Source organism: Myotis lucifugus, unplaced genomic scaffold (assembly GCF_000147115.1).
Source record: "Myotis lucifugus unplaced genomic scaffold, Myoluc2.0 scaffold_11, whole genome shotgun sequence".
In the NCBI taxonomy this organism is placed as follows: domain Eukaryota; kingdom Metazoa; phylum Chordata; class Mammalia; order Chiroptera; family Vespertilionidae; genus Myotis; species Myotis lucifugus.
Genome location: NW_005871059.1, coordinates 6,781,714 through 6,797,708, shown reverse-complemented (window position 1 = coordinate 6,797,708; position 15,995 = coordinate 6,781,714). Strand labels below are relative to the sequence as shown.

Genomic DNA, 15,995 nt, shown 5'->3' with positions numbered 1-15,995 from the left:
TCACTTGAGGAATTTGCTGAAATGTAGATTTCTGGGCTCCATGTAGACCTGAATTCCTGGGAGTGGGGCTCAGTGGATCTGCACTTTAAAAAAAGGTCCAGGCATATTAAAGTTTGAGAATTTCAGCCATGTAGGATTTCATATCCCTGTTTCTTTGGTTGGACCAATGTGTGAATTTCAGTAGCAGTTTTGGGAACCCCAACAAATTACTCCTTTTCTCACAAAGGTTATAGTGGAAAGTCTTTACAAAGAGATTGATCGGTGTTTCATTTGAATAATACTGGAATCATCTGCTGTGATGTTGCCAGTTTATGATTTTTGGAAACTTTCGGACATGTATCTTCATTTAAAGTTGGCCAGTGGTTGTGAGACTTTGTGCAGAAGTGCTTAGTTATTACAGTAACCTGAGAGGCAGGCGTTCGTGTCTAGCCTGTTTAGACAGTGGGTTTTCCTGATGAGACCTGTCTTCTGGCTCCGTCTTTGACCCGTTGCACTGTCCAAAGCGTTCTCTGGTATCACATATCAAAATAGGATAATATGAATCAACTCTTGCTCATATTTAAGTAATGTAGAAATACAGCGAACATTTGTTAGTTATTATTTATATAATGGTAACAAAATAATTTATTAGGAAACTTATGAATAATACTTTTTTAAAAAAATAATCAAAAATTATTTATTTAGTATTGCTAGTACTTGTACATATTCTGTGGCTAAATTTTGTGGAATTTTCTATGGATCATGAGATGTAAGCAGAAAAAAATGAATTAAGTATATTTAATAGAAATTCTCTCATTCAACACATAGTTTTTATAAGGTTAAAAGTTTTTCATAACTTTTGTATTATAGATGAAAATTTTCTTGGCATATAAAAGTGGTTAAAAAATTACTGATGTGTTGTATTTTGTTTTAAAGACAATTATAGCCTGAAAACAATTTTAGCACAAAAAGTAGATGTTTGCTCTATTTTGAAGATGTATGCAAAAATGCTAAATTCTCAAATAAAAACCACAATAAAATGGAAAGGGCAGGAATTTGGAGTAGACAGTTACAGAATAGAGTTCTAGTTGTGATACTTTTTAGCTCTATAGTGTAAAATAATTAATTACATTCTATGGAAATTAGTTTTTCTCATCTATAAATATATAGGATTCATCTGTATTATTTTAAAGTAACTTTTATAACATATATATATATATTTAAAACTTTGTAATAGAGAACAACTGATGTCAAGAATACTTTGAGGATCATGATAACTATCTCTTAAAGCTGTGTTAATAAAGGATGGTTTCTTTCTTTACTAGAAACTTGGTGAACGTTGGACAGCAGTGTGCCGATGGACTGAGGAACGCTGGAATAGGTTACACGAAATCAACATCTTGTGGCAGGAATTATTGGAAGAACAGGTATGAAACTGTTATCCATATGGTCAAAATAGATGGTGGAAGGTAACTCATCTTTAATTATGGCATTAGAATGAAGTCTTACTTCTAAAGGAACCTTTACAAGTAATTATTTGTTATTTTTAAAGTCAGATTTGTATCCATTTTACATGAAGAGTATTCATGGAGATTATACTGTATTGCTCCATTGTAACAACAATGTGATCTGTGTTTATATTTAAGAATGTTAATATTTAGACATGCTACTTTCAGGGTTTGCTTGACATTATAATTTCATGCATTTGTGCTGGGTAATGTGTTTGAACTTGTACCAACACAGTGCCTAGCATTTAGTTTGTGCTCCATAAATAAGTAATCCACTTAATACTTTGTGGCCTTTAAGTCATAAGAATTTTTAATGATTTTAAAACAGAATAACTACTGAATTTAACTAGAAAACATTATTTAGCAACACCATTGATTTTACATTTGGATGATAGTATATTTTTTCCTACTAAGTGTTACCATAGTAAACGAACCTTTGGTGCAAAACTGCCCCTTTAGGTTTTCAGTCAGAGTAGTGGCCCTTTGCCTCCTCCATCCTTCCAGAAAAGCAGCCATCAAAACAGAGTACAAATAAACAAAACTTGCCCTGAAAACACCAAATGGTTGTGGTTTAGAAAATAAGCAGATACTCTATTCCCTCATCTCAGTGTCCATTTCAATTCTTTTAAATGCATCTCATTTCCATCTACAAAAAAGGAACTGTATGCTTTTCAGGCAATAAAAACAAGTGTGCAATGCTTTGTGGTTCACTAAATATGGTGCAGATAGAACATCTGCAAAAGTGGGGTACAAAATTTGTCCCAGTATAAATTGTTAATCACTACTCCCCACCCCCAATCATTGGTCACAATCTTCCTGTTAAGAATCCCATAATGGGCCAGATTCTGATGTCTGAAATATTTACAGTTCACTTTACGAAATACTTACATTTACTTAGACCCTGTTTTCACTCCAAGGCGTAACATCGGATAGTTAAAAATTTACTTTAATAATGACAGTAGGAGACATCGATTGCCAGAGAAAAACATTGTGTTGCTTTTCTGCTAAATAAAATAATTTAAAATTTGGAAGGAATTTTAATTTGGCAAATAAAAATATTTACAGGTAAGGAGTAGCTGCTATTTGGGCCAATATTTTAGGTTTACAACTCACCTTTGAATGGCTTTCTGCTAGTGACATGGAAGGAGGGATCTTCTGAAAATGGAGAGTTGAATCCAGCATGGGCACTTAATGTAGAGAAATCTGCTATTGCAGGAATGAGCCCAAGTCAGTCGTATCTCATTTAGAACATCTTTCATGGGATTATTGTGTACTCAGCTGCAGAGGCCTCAAGCGTCAGAAATGGGCTGTGAGAATGAATTCCAAACTTCTGTAGCATGAAGTGTGGCAGGGGGTACTCTGTAAAGGACTCCAACCTACCTTTCCAGCCTTCATGTTCCCTCTGTCCTTCCATGTGCCCAGTGCTCAAACCCTGAATTCCCAGTCCCTAGCCCATGGCTAGGCTGTCAATGCCGCAAGAATAGTGCTGGTTCTTTTTTACTGTCTATTCCAGTGCATGGAGCCTTGTAGGTGCCTCGTGGTTTAGGTTGTTGTTTTGTTGTCTTTGTTTTTTGAAAGAGTGTCTGTATTTCACTTGTTTTCTAGCCTTTGGTGTTTTTGGTTAAGGATTGGCATCGGCCATGGAATGTTCTTAGACTCATCTCCTAATTTTTAAGTTCTCTCCAGCCATCAGGAACCGTGAAGCCATCTATAAATCCCCCGCTCTCCTTGTCTTTAAACTGGAATCGGTTTCTTATGTGGTGTCTGCACTTTGTATCTTGTGCCATGGTGACTCCTGCGCATATCTTACTACCCTTACTATTGCTGAGGGCAGGACCCACTTTTGTCTTTTATGTCCTTCATCTTCATCTTTTCGTTTGTGTGTAATATAGAGGAAAGGAATACTTGTAAAATTCACTGGTTAAAAAATACAGTTAGAGAAAGAATTGATTCTATTGCAAACATAGAACCAAGATTCCCCCTCCCTCTTCCCCCCCACCTAGTCTATAGAAAAGGGTTTGAATTATTCCAATGTAGCTATGTTGTTTTCCACCCCTGCTTCAAATTGATCTCTCTACTTCTGCCTAAAACAACATGTATTGTTGGCCAGTGAAGTTTAACTGTCTTTATACTTTGGACTATCCTCAGACCATAATTGCTGTCGAACCTGGAGTGTTGGTGCGGTTTTGCAGCATGATGCTCTGGAAAAACCATTAGCTTTGCAGTGTGGGTCCTTGATCTGGCTCTTCTGTGAACTAGCCAAGGGACCTTGAATGTATAACTTGGCTCTCCTCTCTCTCCTCCCTAAAACAAGGGACTGAGACAAGACAATCTCCGAGATTCCCCGTCTCTGGAGTGTTACAATATGATTCTTTTGGAGACTTGAATAGGTTTACTTATCCAGGAGTGGGGCTAATTTCAGGTTGATCTGTTGCAAATCTAAGAAGGCTAACTTTTCTGTGTCACTCATGCCTCATGCTTAGGTTTTTGAAGTTCTTCTTATTCAAGATAAGGATAAAGCTTCTAAGAATATAAAGTTAGAGATTTGGTAACTTGATTGAATCGAATTACCAAGTGATTCCCCACATGTATTTCTAAGTTTTGTTATTATTTATAGTGCTTGCTGAAAGCTTGGCTAACCGAAAAAGAAGAGGCGTTAAATAAAGTCCAGACGAGCAACTTCAGAGACCAAAAGGAGCTAAGCATCAGTGTTCGTCGCCTGGCTGTAAGTGATGTCATTGTCAGCATCTGTCTTGTAAGCCTGTGATATTTTAGTGTTTTACATCAGTGGTTAAAACCATTTAGAAAATCCAGAGTAGGACACATTACCCAACACTGGAATGCTGCCGTGGAATGGTCTAGAACCAGGAGTCTTACGTTTTAGCATCAGATACTAGTAATTGCAAGGGTACATTCTCCTATAAAATATATACATGTTTACATGTTCTGACTGGGAAACAGGAAGATAAAGTCCTGTGAAAAGGGAGTCATCTAACAAATATCTGAAATACTAGATTTTGAAGGAAGACATGGAAATGAAGCGTCAAGCCTTGGACCAGCTGAGTGAGATTGGCCAGGATGTGGGCCAATTACTTGATAACCCTAAGGCATCTAAGAAGATCAACAGTGATTCCGAGGAACTGACTCAGAGATGGGATTCTCTGGTTCAGAGACTAGAAGATTCCTCCAACCAGGTATCGTTTGCTCCAGATAATATGTTGTGCCATTAAGTAGAAGCTAAATTTCAGGTTAGTTTTAGTTTTTACGAAATAAAAGAGTAGTAGCTAAACTAAAAAGTTGGTTTCTTATACCTGGTTTACTATAAAATTGAAAAATTGACATGACAATGTCTTTTAGTTTTCTAAAGTAAATTTTAATGGATCTTAAGAAAAGGATTAATATCCAGTGATTTAACGCTTGCTAACTGATAACAGACATGAATCCATTAAATGATCTTTAAATTTTATTCATTTGAAAATATTTTAGCGAATTGATAAAAAACCCAAAACTTTGGTTTGTACATGACTGTTCATAGCAACATTATTTATAATAGACAAAAAGTGAAATGACTCAAATATACAGTAGGTGGATTGATTAACAAAATATGGTATAGACATACAATGGAATATTTTTTGGCAATAAAAAAAGGAAGTACTGATATATGTGATGACATGGATGAACCTTGAAAACATACAAGTAAAAGGAGCCAGTACCAAGTTTATAGGCACCATGATTCTATCTATATGAACTATATAGAATAGACAGACTCATAGAGACAGAAAGTAGATTAGTGGTTGCCAGGAGCCAAAGCGGGAGAGAGGTTGGGAAGTGACTGTTAATGGGTACTGGGTTTCTTTATGAAATAATAATAAAATTATTCTGGGACTAGAAAGTGGGCATGGTTGTATAAGTCTGTATACTAATAACCATTGCATTTACATCATCAAAGAAAGAACCTTCTGGCATATGAATGATATCTCAATAAAGCTGTAATAAAACCTAAAACTTTGGCTGCTCTTATTTCAGGTGACTCAGGCTGTAGGAAAGCTGGGGATGTCCCAAATTCCTCAGAAGGACCTTTTGGAGACTGTTCACATAAGAGAACAAGTGACCACCAAAAGGTCTAAGCAAGAACTGCCTCCTCCTCCTCCTCCAAAGAAGAGACAGATCCCCGTGGATGTGGAAGCGAAGAAAAAGTGAGAACAGACAGACATTTTCCAAACCCAGGACCCCACACAGTGTATTTTGTACTCAGTACCTGTGTCATACTAATCACGGATGATATGCAAATTTAGACATAATTATTGTTAGGAACCACTCACTACCCCTGAGTGTTCTGCGTATTCTACTTCCCACTGGCTAAGTATCTGTGTTGTCTCGGATGGTTTTATTTATCCTGTGTACTGTGTGCTGACACCCTTGCTTCTGCCTTTCCTATCGTTTACCTGGAGGATATGATTGCCCATGATCCCTCATTTTTCTTTCTTTCACTATCACCATTCTGACAGTCTTGCTTTACTTACATCTCCTTATTGTTTGTGAATCTGCTTTCTTCTCTCAAGTAAAAAAGTACTTAATTCAGGGAAGTAATTAGTCTCCTTTTTTCTTTTTTTCCCCACCCCTCATTCTTTTTTCATGTTTTCTTTCTTCCTTTGTTAAGTCTTTTTTCTAGATTCATTAACAGATTCTTTGTGTTTGGCTTGAAGATTCATCTTTAGCATACGCTATCTTTTCATCTTATTGATTCAAAATAAACTTGGGATCTTTATAAGGGGATTAATCAGCCCTGGCATAGATAGAATGCCAGCTACCCTGTTAAGCCATGCTGTGGCCCAGGTACCGCACATGCACTGTAGCAGCTAGTCCTCAAAACACCCTTGAGTAGAACTATTATTCTCTCCCTTTTACAGTAGCGTCCCAGTGCTCGGGTAAGTGGGCAGTTAGTTTTGCCTGAATAAAAATGATGTGATTTCACCAATTTAGCTTTTGTCAGACAAAGCAGGATTCCAGTTTTACCAGATGATTTTCATTTTGATGACAGGGCTGTGCGTCCTCCCAATAGCACCTCCTTGCAGGACCAGTGTACCTCCTTGGAACTATTACTTTTGGAGCCAAGACAGCAGATGAGGAAGGTGCTTTTGATGTTCATATTGTTGTAGACCTTTCATTTCATGAGTGTTTGTATTCTGCCAGTATATCTAGCAACATATCTCTCCAGGGCTGACTCTGTGCTTTTGGAAGCTGAGAAGGTATTAAAAAACTAGGGTGCATCAGTAAGTTCTGGTACCAATTCCAGTGTAGGTGGGAATGGGAGGATTCTCCCAAAAAGCAGTTCATGGGACACTAGCTTGGTGTCCTACAGTTAAGCTCAATTCTGACACTTCCTACTGGGAGACAGCATCCGATTCTACAGGTTAAGGGTTTAGTCCAACGAGCTGTTACCTGTGCGTCTAACCAACTGGCTATACATTGGAGGTTCCTAAGACCTCCTCTGTGGGTTTGATTAACTTGCGAGAGTGGCTCACCCAACTCAGAAGCATTTTACTTACTAGACCACTGGTTTATTATAAGAGGATATAACCCAGGAAGCGCCAGATGGAAGAGGTGCATAGGATAAGAGAAAAAGCACAGAGCTTCCACGCCCTCTCCAGGCGGCAACTCTACTGGCACCTCCACTTGTTCACCGCCCCCGGAAGCTCTCTGAACCTGTCCTTTTGGGTTTTTACAGAGGCTTCATTACCTAGGCATGATTGATTAAATCATTGGCCATTGGTGATTGATTCAACTTCCCACCCCTTTCTCCTCCAGAGGTCAGGATGGTGGGGTGGGACTGAAAGTTCCAACCCCTAATCACATGGTTGGGTCTCCTGGCACCCAGCCTCCATCTTTAGGCGGGGTCCAAAAGTCAGCTCATTCACATACAAAGTGATAACTCTGTTGCTCTCATCAGTTAGGAAATTTCAAGGGTTTTAGGAACTCTGAGCCAGAAATGGGACTAAGACCAGATATATATTTCTTACTATAAATCACAATATTGCAAGTGCATAACTATAAAATTTTAAACACGACCTGTTGTATAATTTGCATTCTGCTGCAAGAAACACAGTACTGTACCTGTGACTTACTGAGGTCTCATTTCATGTTACAAGGAATCTGGAGGTAGGGATGGTCGTGCAGCATCCTGCACATTGTCTCCGCCTTCCTCAGCCTGGTGGCTTTCACCCCCAGGCTTGTCTTCTCAGGGTCCCCAAGGTGCTACTGAAGCACGGACATCCTGCACAACCTTCTTATTTCTCTCTCCCTCTCCCTCTCTCTCTCTCTCTCTCTCTCTCTCTCTCTCTCTCTCTTTAAAATCAGGGAGACCTTTCCTGGGAGACATCAGCTAAGTTCCCCCAGTCTCACTGGTCAGGACTCAGTCGCTTGTCCATGCCCTGGGTGCTTGGGAGTTTGAAGCTGCCCTGCCTCTCCAGGCTCTGTAGTTGTGCTCTGGGGACTCGGGCAGCAAGGAGGAAGTGTGGGGAGGGAGGTGAATGGCCTCCATTCCTTGGGTAAGCAACCAGCTGTGAGGACCACAGTTTTCTACTTTACTGGTTGATTGAGGTAGACATTCCTTTAGATCAGTGGTTTTCAACCTTCCTAATGCCTCGACCCGTTAATACAGTTCCTCATGTTGTGGTGACCCCAATTTCATTGTTACAAATTGAACATAATTAAAGCATAGTGATTAATCACAAAAACAATATGTAATTATATATGTGTTTTTCGTTCGACCCCCAAAGGGGTCGCGACTCACAGGTTGAGAACCGCTGCTTTAGATGGTTCCTGGACAAATAGAAGTTTGAGGATGTCCAGTTCATTCTAATAGAAGGCAGTGAAATCTCAGTATCAGAAATTAAGCCCCAACTGGGCCCCCTCTCAGTCTACCCATGTGTGATGTGATGGGATCCAGAGGCTTCCTGGAAAATAAATGTAGCCATAACACAGCTTTGTGATTCAAGCTAGCTCAGTCTTTCTGGGGCAAGACAGAGCCATACCTGCCCTCTTTAGTATTTGAGGATAGGCTTCACATTCCAATTTCCATTCCTTGTCCTAAAGTCCAGGGAATTCTTTACCATTTCTATTGTAAAATGCCTTCCAGACCCTTAGAAACCTCTATGAACTTGTCTTAAAATGAGCTGTCCAAGCGGATATGGGCCTTAAGTAACTGCTGGGCACAACTTCATGTAATAATACAAGCTTCCGAAATGGTGGTTTATTGTCCCTGCTCTTCCCTTGGTGCTGCTGGTGGCTGTTTGCCACCGTAGGGGCAGCCGTTGCCTGTAATCTAGATATGGCTAAAGTGACCTGAGCTTTCTCAGAAATGGACTAAGTCTCCAAGGTCATTTAAATGTGTGACCTTCGGGTGGTGCTCCCCTTCCCCGAAAGAGTAAAGAGAAATCAACTGATAAGGTGACAGGAGGCGTGGACCATGGTTTGAGCGGCACACTGACCCCTGGTGATGTACCCGGAGTGTCACGAAATCTTTTACAAGCTACAAAGAAAATGTACCTGGATGAAAAAGCAAATATCCATATGTTCCTCCTCCTGTTCCTCCTCACTGTGGTTTACACTAGAAAAACTTTAAGCGAAGTTTCCCAAAAGAATCAGCAAGGACAGCCCATGCTCACCTTAAAGTGCCTGAAAGTATCCAGAGGTTGTTTTGAGAAGTCCTGGCAGGAGAGTCTGATAAGAGGACAGACGGCCTCAGTTGGACTCCCAGCTCCATCATTTATTAACTTTGTGGCCTGCATCAGTTATTTAAAACTCCCAGAAGCTCAACTCCTTCATCATTCAAAGGGAAGTAATAGTGTATTCTTCATAGGATTGTTGCACAGAGGCCTTGAGTTAAGAATACACACAGAACGCTTAGAAAAGGGCCTGGTGGATGGCCAGCAATCCTTGAATGTTTCCCCTCTTGTTCCTCCTCACTGTGTTTTGACTTCCCTTCCCAACACCTCTCAAGTCTGCACATTTTCCTTCCTCCCCACTGGCATTACCTGCTCTCTGGCTCCTGTTCCCACCACAGCCCTTTCTCAGGTCTTGCCTCTCTTGAATCTTCTCTGTGAGCACCCACAGGTAAATAGGATCTTGTCAGTCCTATGCTTTTAGACCCTTCACTGGCTCTCAGTTGCCCTTTGTTTAAACCCAAACTCTCTCCCCTGTTCTCTAGGGCCGTCTAGTAACTGGTTGGTGTACTCCCTGCCTAGTACTCACCGTTCCAGCCGCATCTAAATACTTGCGGTTTGCAAAGTGTGGTCCTTCCTTTCTTTGTTCTCCCTTTGCGAGGAAAACTCCTGGCTCAATGCTGTTCTACTCCAGGAAGCCATCCCTCCCTGGCTGGATGAGGAGCCAGCCTATGAATTCCTGGAATTAGCACCTTGAAAATTCCTTTTGCTATTGCCCTTCACTTTACATTGCCCTCCCTACAGGCTGGGATTGTCTCATTTACCTTCATGTCAAGAGCCCAGACCAGTGCCTGGCATATAATAGGCTCACTTCAGAAACATGCTGAATTAAAGAAGGCATGAACGTTAGCACTGTCCCTACTTGTTCTTTTTTGTCATTATCTAACCAAATCTGTTTTTCATTATCTACGAGCATTTATAAAAATACAAGTAATTTCTTTAAACATTTCAATCTTTTAATATTTATTTTCTTTACTTATTAACACGACACTATTATTCCTCTGTTCATACTTTGAATTGTGCATGCAGGATGTTATGTTGTGTGGTTTCTGTATTTCTGGGTTGGCTCTTTTGTTTGTTGTCTGAGGAGTGTTTAAAACGCTTGCTGGATGGGTGCTGTTCTCTTTCTTGAGCCAAGTAAAACAATAGAAGGAAACGAATGACAAGTGGTAACATCTGAATCTCAAATCAGGTTTGATGCCCTGAGTGCAGAGCTGCTGGACTGGATTTTGAAATCAAAGACTGCCATTCAGGCCACAGAGATAAAAGAATATAAGAAGATGCAAGAGACTTCAGAAATGAAAAAGAAGTTGAAGGTAAAACATAAAACAAAAGTACACTAGTGAATAAAATATTTCATCAGGATAGATTTACTTTGGCATAAAGATGGATGGGACCCAAAAGCTTCCTATAAAATAAATGTAGCCACAACGCAGCTTTTAGAACATTGTAGTAAATTTTGAATTGATTCAAGCTGGCTGGGATCAGATCCCTGTGTGGAAGAGAAATTTTTTCCCTTCCTCCTTAACCACTAATTTGTGTAGGAAGGAACACTTACTTCCTAAGGTGATCTAAATATTATTTCTATTTTTAGCTTGATTAGATCTTTTTAAAAAAATTTGTTATTGTTTAAAGTATTACATGAGTCTCCTTTTCCCCCCATTGACCTCTCCCCAGCCACTCCCACCCCCCTCTTGATTAGATCTTAATCTGGTACCTAATAATTTGTGACTTTGTGTGTGCAGAAGGCGTTTTGCTTTCTGAATGCAGCAAACTACAGTAGTACCTCCTTATGCACAGTTATCTGCAATCAATCGCATCCCAAGAATATTAAATGGAGAATTCTAGAAATAAACAGTTCAGAAGTTTTAAATTGCATGCCGTTCTGAGTGGCATGATGACATCTCGCACTGTCCTGCTTCGCCCCATCTGGGGCGTGAATCCCACCTTTGTTCAGTGTATCCACGTTGTGCAGGCCACCCTTCTATTAGTCATTTAGTAGCTGTCTTCATTATCAGATTGACTGTTGAGGTCTCACTGTGCTTATGTGCAATAACGCTTATTTTACTTAATAATTGCCCCAAAGCACAAGAGTAGTGATGCTGGCGGTTTAGATATGTGAAAAGAAAAGGTGGGTACAGTGCAATAAGGTATTTTGAGAAAGAGGAGACCACATTTACATAACTTTTATTACAACGTATTGTTATAATTGTTCTATTTTATTATTAGTATCTTGTTAATTCATTTTTGTGCCTCATTTATCATAGTTATGTATAAATAGGAAAAAATATAGCATATATTGGATTTGGTATTCTTCATGTTTTCAGACATCTCATGAGGATCTTGGGGATTATCCCCGAGGATAAGGGGGGTTACTATATTTCAACTTTCTTTAATGTAGAAGAGAAGAGACACCATTGTTTAAACACAAATGCTAATCAAATGAATGGAGCTTAGCTCTGTTGCTCTGTACCCATATGTGTGTGACTGAAATTGTGACAGGGGGTTGCCGTGATTTCTGTCATTGGTGGTCATTAAGCCTCTGTACATCCTTTCATCAACTATCTGGGCATCTAGAGCAAGCCTGTATCGCATGTACATTAGCAATGGAGTCTGTCGGTCAGGAGCTTGGGGAACGTTTAAAAATCCCCAACTGGAGAATCCCTAGTGCCTAGTCCAATCCACCACCACCATCAAAGGTATCAAACATCAGTTTGTATAAAGGGGGTAATCAACTTTCTCCAGTTTGATGGTGACTTTTTACATTAGTACTTAGCTTAACAAAAAGAAATGGTATTTCTTAGACTCTCTTATTTCTTGACCCTTGACTAAACAAATGGCTGTGTTACTTAGTCACATTAAAGTTTGTGTGGATCAAAATAGGAAAGCTGTATTTGTTTGACAGTGCTTACAGGTATCATAAGTTAGAAGGGGCATCCTTCTCTGGATTGTCTGCTTGAAATAATATGGGTTTCCTACAAGTTTTTATTGAGCTATTTTAGACACAATTTGAGTAGTTAATATCAATTGGGAATTGAGGAGATGGAAAAATTTCAAATACTGAGTGTGCACACATGTGTGTATGTGTGTGTGTGTGTATGTATGCTCGTGATCTTAATCAGCCCTTTCTTAGAGGTTGTGGCATTTGTCTTCACAACCCAGGCACAATTAAGCCATTTTTAAAACACAAAGAACAGAATGCTTTAGTTTGGATCCTAAAGTATGTTAGAATTATTTATAAATAATGTATGAATTTATGTTGATGATAGAAATTTGCAGTGCACTCTAGACTTAATATAATACCAACAAAAAATACTGCGACTCAAATTATTTTGGTCTCTTTTTCTTTATTTTTTTAAAAATAATTTTTTTATTGATTTTAGAGAGAGGGAGAGAGAGGTTGAAATATCAATGATGACAGAGAATCATTGATCAGCTATCTCCTGCATGCCCCCTACTGGGGACTGAGCCTGCAACCCAGGCATGTGCCGTTGACCACAGTCAAACCTGGAACCTTTCAGTCAATAGGCTGACATGCTATCCACTGAGCCAAACTAGCGAGGGCTGTTTCTTTTTCTTGTTAATTAATTTTTGTTCAGTGATCTCTGTCCGAGCACATTCAGTTCACTGGATGCAAACCCTTATTTTTATGGTGTGGCATATGTGGAGGCTATATATGTGAATAGATAGATATTCTGGATCGAAACCACTAATTTTACTTATTTCCTCTTGATAGAAACTTGTAACTATAGTGTAAAATTTAAAAAAAAAACACCCAAGTTTTTTATTGTTTGTTTGAATATACCTTTTAAAATTTAATCATCTCTGGTGCTGTGGAAGGTGGCCTGCAGTTGGATAGTTGTGTATGGTAGTATCCTCTTAGGTAAACAGTGTGATACCTAAAGGGAATGTGGGAGGGACTTTAACACTAAAACTTAAAAGAGTATCAGCATTATATTGAGAAGAAAGTTTGCAATATTCTTATATTGAGACTTTATTTCCAGGGAATAGAAAAAGAACAGACAGAAAGAAGACCCAGACTAGACGAATTAAACAAAACTGGACAAATCCTTTTGGAGCAAATGGGAAAAGGTGAGACCCTTGATTTTTTTTAAATGTGTTTTTAGATGGTGGCATTGCATCATATTTACAGTTTGACAAATCAAATATATATGTTTTGCTACTCTAACCCTCTTTGCTAGAAGAGTGGTTTTCAGAAACTTTTTTGTCAGCAAAATGTTTTTCTTCAAATGAAATCTTATGCTGAGGCTGATTTATCAAACTGATAAAAGCAAAGTTGTTCTGCTTTTAGACAGGATCAGGGAACCTAAAACTCTGATATCTCAGCAAAACAGTTACATTCCCCTGCATAGATTTTAAAATCTTCTCCTTTGGGGTATATGTTGGGAAATTGTGTGTGTGTGTGTGGCGGGGGGGGGGGCGGCAGGTAGTGGTTGTAAAAGAAAATTTTTTGCTTTGGCAACATCAGAGAGATAAAGCTACATTAAGGTATGAATTTTGTGACCTAATATATGCTTTTTTAATTTCATAGGAAACCTTTTATATTTTGCATTACCATTTTTTTTGAGCTTTGGTAGGACTGGAAATGCATTCATTACAGAACCCTAATTCTATTTATTTAATATGTTATTAAAATTTTTTAGGATGGGTGGGAAGCTGAGAAATGGGGATCTGACTAGGGATTATATGTTCTGGGTTTAATTTTATCATTTTCTGAAGGTGTTTGTTTTTTATTAGTGAGAGGATAAAAATGATTTTTTAAAAGTTCCCCACTATCGTTCCATGTTATCCATTATTGTAATTTTATAGTATTGCATATTATTTCTCCACATGTGGTTAGTGCTGAAAATCCTGCTGCTGCTCTAAAACCAGAAATGTTCAACAGAAATGAAAGCACAATTGGGTGATCCTCTCTGTTCCCCTTTCTCCTCCCCTAGAAATTTGAAGTAAGTCCTAGAACACCAAAAATTAATAAGAGGGTGTTTTTTATAGGGTGTAATCTGGCCATAGTCTACCTAGGTAAGGAGACAGGTAAATGATTCAGTTCAATTAGAAAAGCATATTCAAATAATCATGTCAAGAATATGTTCTATTTTATCCTTTTTAAGTATTTAGTAAAATGAGGAGCTATCAATTTGGCTTTGATTAGTCCTCTATGAGTTGTGTGTTCTATAGAGGTAGAAAAGTTATTATTTTGTGTCTCTGGGAGCAAAACAATTATTTTAAAAAACTGTGTGTAGGTTTCCTTTTTTATGATTCAAATTGTGCTTTCGTTATTACTTGATATTGGTCCAACCTATATTACCTCAAGCTTGGAGGAGGGAGATTTAAATTCTGAGAATTGTTTTGAAGGGGCAACATAAATGGATCATGAAGTACTGTCAGTAAATAAACAAAGGAATTGGAGAAGCTGCTTCGGCTTCCCTAGTACCTAACGTGAGCACCCATTGCCTGTTTTCTAAATGAGCAGCGATACTTTTTCATCCCAAAACTGTGTTTACCTGCTTGATTTTCTTTCTTGTTTAGCACAAAGTGCTGACATGAAAATGAAGTGGTTGACGTTATTCTTTTGCCCACTTAGAATAGAAATGACCTGGCGGGAGCAAAGCCTCTGTTTCCATCGCTCAGTTAGTTGTCAGGAAGATGTTAATGTGTTTTGCTTATAACCCCCATTAACAGGGATAATTGAACTTGGACTGTGGTGTGAATGTCTTGCATAGGTCTAATTAATATTCTGTTACCTGCCTGACAGACAGTGAACTTCAGCCACTGACATGGGTGATGTATTCAAATCATGTCATGTGTGCATTTCTAATTTTCAGTGGATACAGGATGTTATAGGAATTTTTGAAATTGCATCGTTTGTGGGTCTTAAGTGAACTTTCATTGTACTTGCCTTTTTTCCTTAGTGCTCTCATTACCCTGGATTTCGATGGTATATATTTACAAAGTATAATTGTCTTTATTGGCCTCCTATCTTCCCAACATACATGCTCTCCTGTGCAGATTTCTCACACTTTTTCATAGTACTTTTACAGATTTTATATGACAAAAGCTATTATTATATACTAGTGGCCTGGTGTACGAAATTCGTGCATAGGGGGTGGGAGGGGTGTCCCTCAGCCCGGCCTGCACCCTCTCCTATCTGGGACCTCTCGGGGGATGCCTGACTGTCAGTTTAGGTGGGATTGGGCCTAAACTGGCAGTTGGACATCCCTATCGCAATCCGGGACTGCTGGCTCCTAATTGCTCACCTGCCTGCCTTGCTGATTGCCCCTAACCACTCTGCCTGTCGGCCTGCTTGCCCCCAACTGACCCCCCCGCCAGCCTGATCACCCCCAACTGCCCCCCCTGCCAGCGTGCTTGCCCCCAACTCCCCCCCCCTGCCGGCCTGCTTGCCCCCAACTGCCCCCACTGCTGGCCTGCTTGCCCCCACCTGCCCTCTCCGCTGGTCTGCTTGCCCCAACTGCCCCCCTGCTGGCCTGCTGACCCCTAACTGCCCCCCTGCCGGCCTGATTGCCCCAACTGGCCCCCCTCCCCCACCGGCCTGATCACCCATAACTGCCATCCCCTCTTGGCCTCTTACCACCTCTACCTCGGCCCTGCCACCACGGCTTTGTCCAGAAGAACGTCCGGAAGGTCTCCTGGAAGGTCTCCCAGTCTAATTAGCATATTTCTTTTTATTAGTATAGATAGAGGCCTGGTACGTGGGTGGGGGCTGGCTGGTTTGCCCTGAAGGGTGTCCTGGTTCAGGGTAGGGGTT

General features: G+C 39.7%; 1 protein-coding gene across 1 annotated transcript in view; it reads left to right on the top strand.

The window, feature by feature from the left end:
* UTRN (utrophin) overlaps nucleotides 1-15,995 on the top strand; it is a 433,433-nt gene that overhangs the window by 119,002 nt on the left and 298,436 nt on the right. The window contains 6 exon segments of the mRNA XM_023750172.1: nucleotides 1,305-1,406; nucleotides 4,105-4,212; nucleotides 4,502-4,681; nucleotides 5,514-5,683; nucleotides 10,404-10,527; nucleotides 13,216-13,303. Coding sequence (XP_023605940.1) covers nucleotides 1,305-1,406; nucleotides 4,105-4,212; nucleotides 4,502-4,681; nucleotides 5,514-5,683; nucleotides 10,404-10,527; nucleotides 13,216-13,303 — 772 coding nt within the window.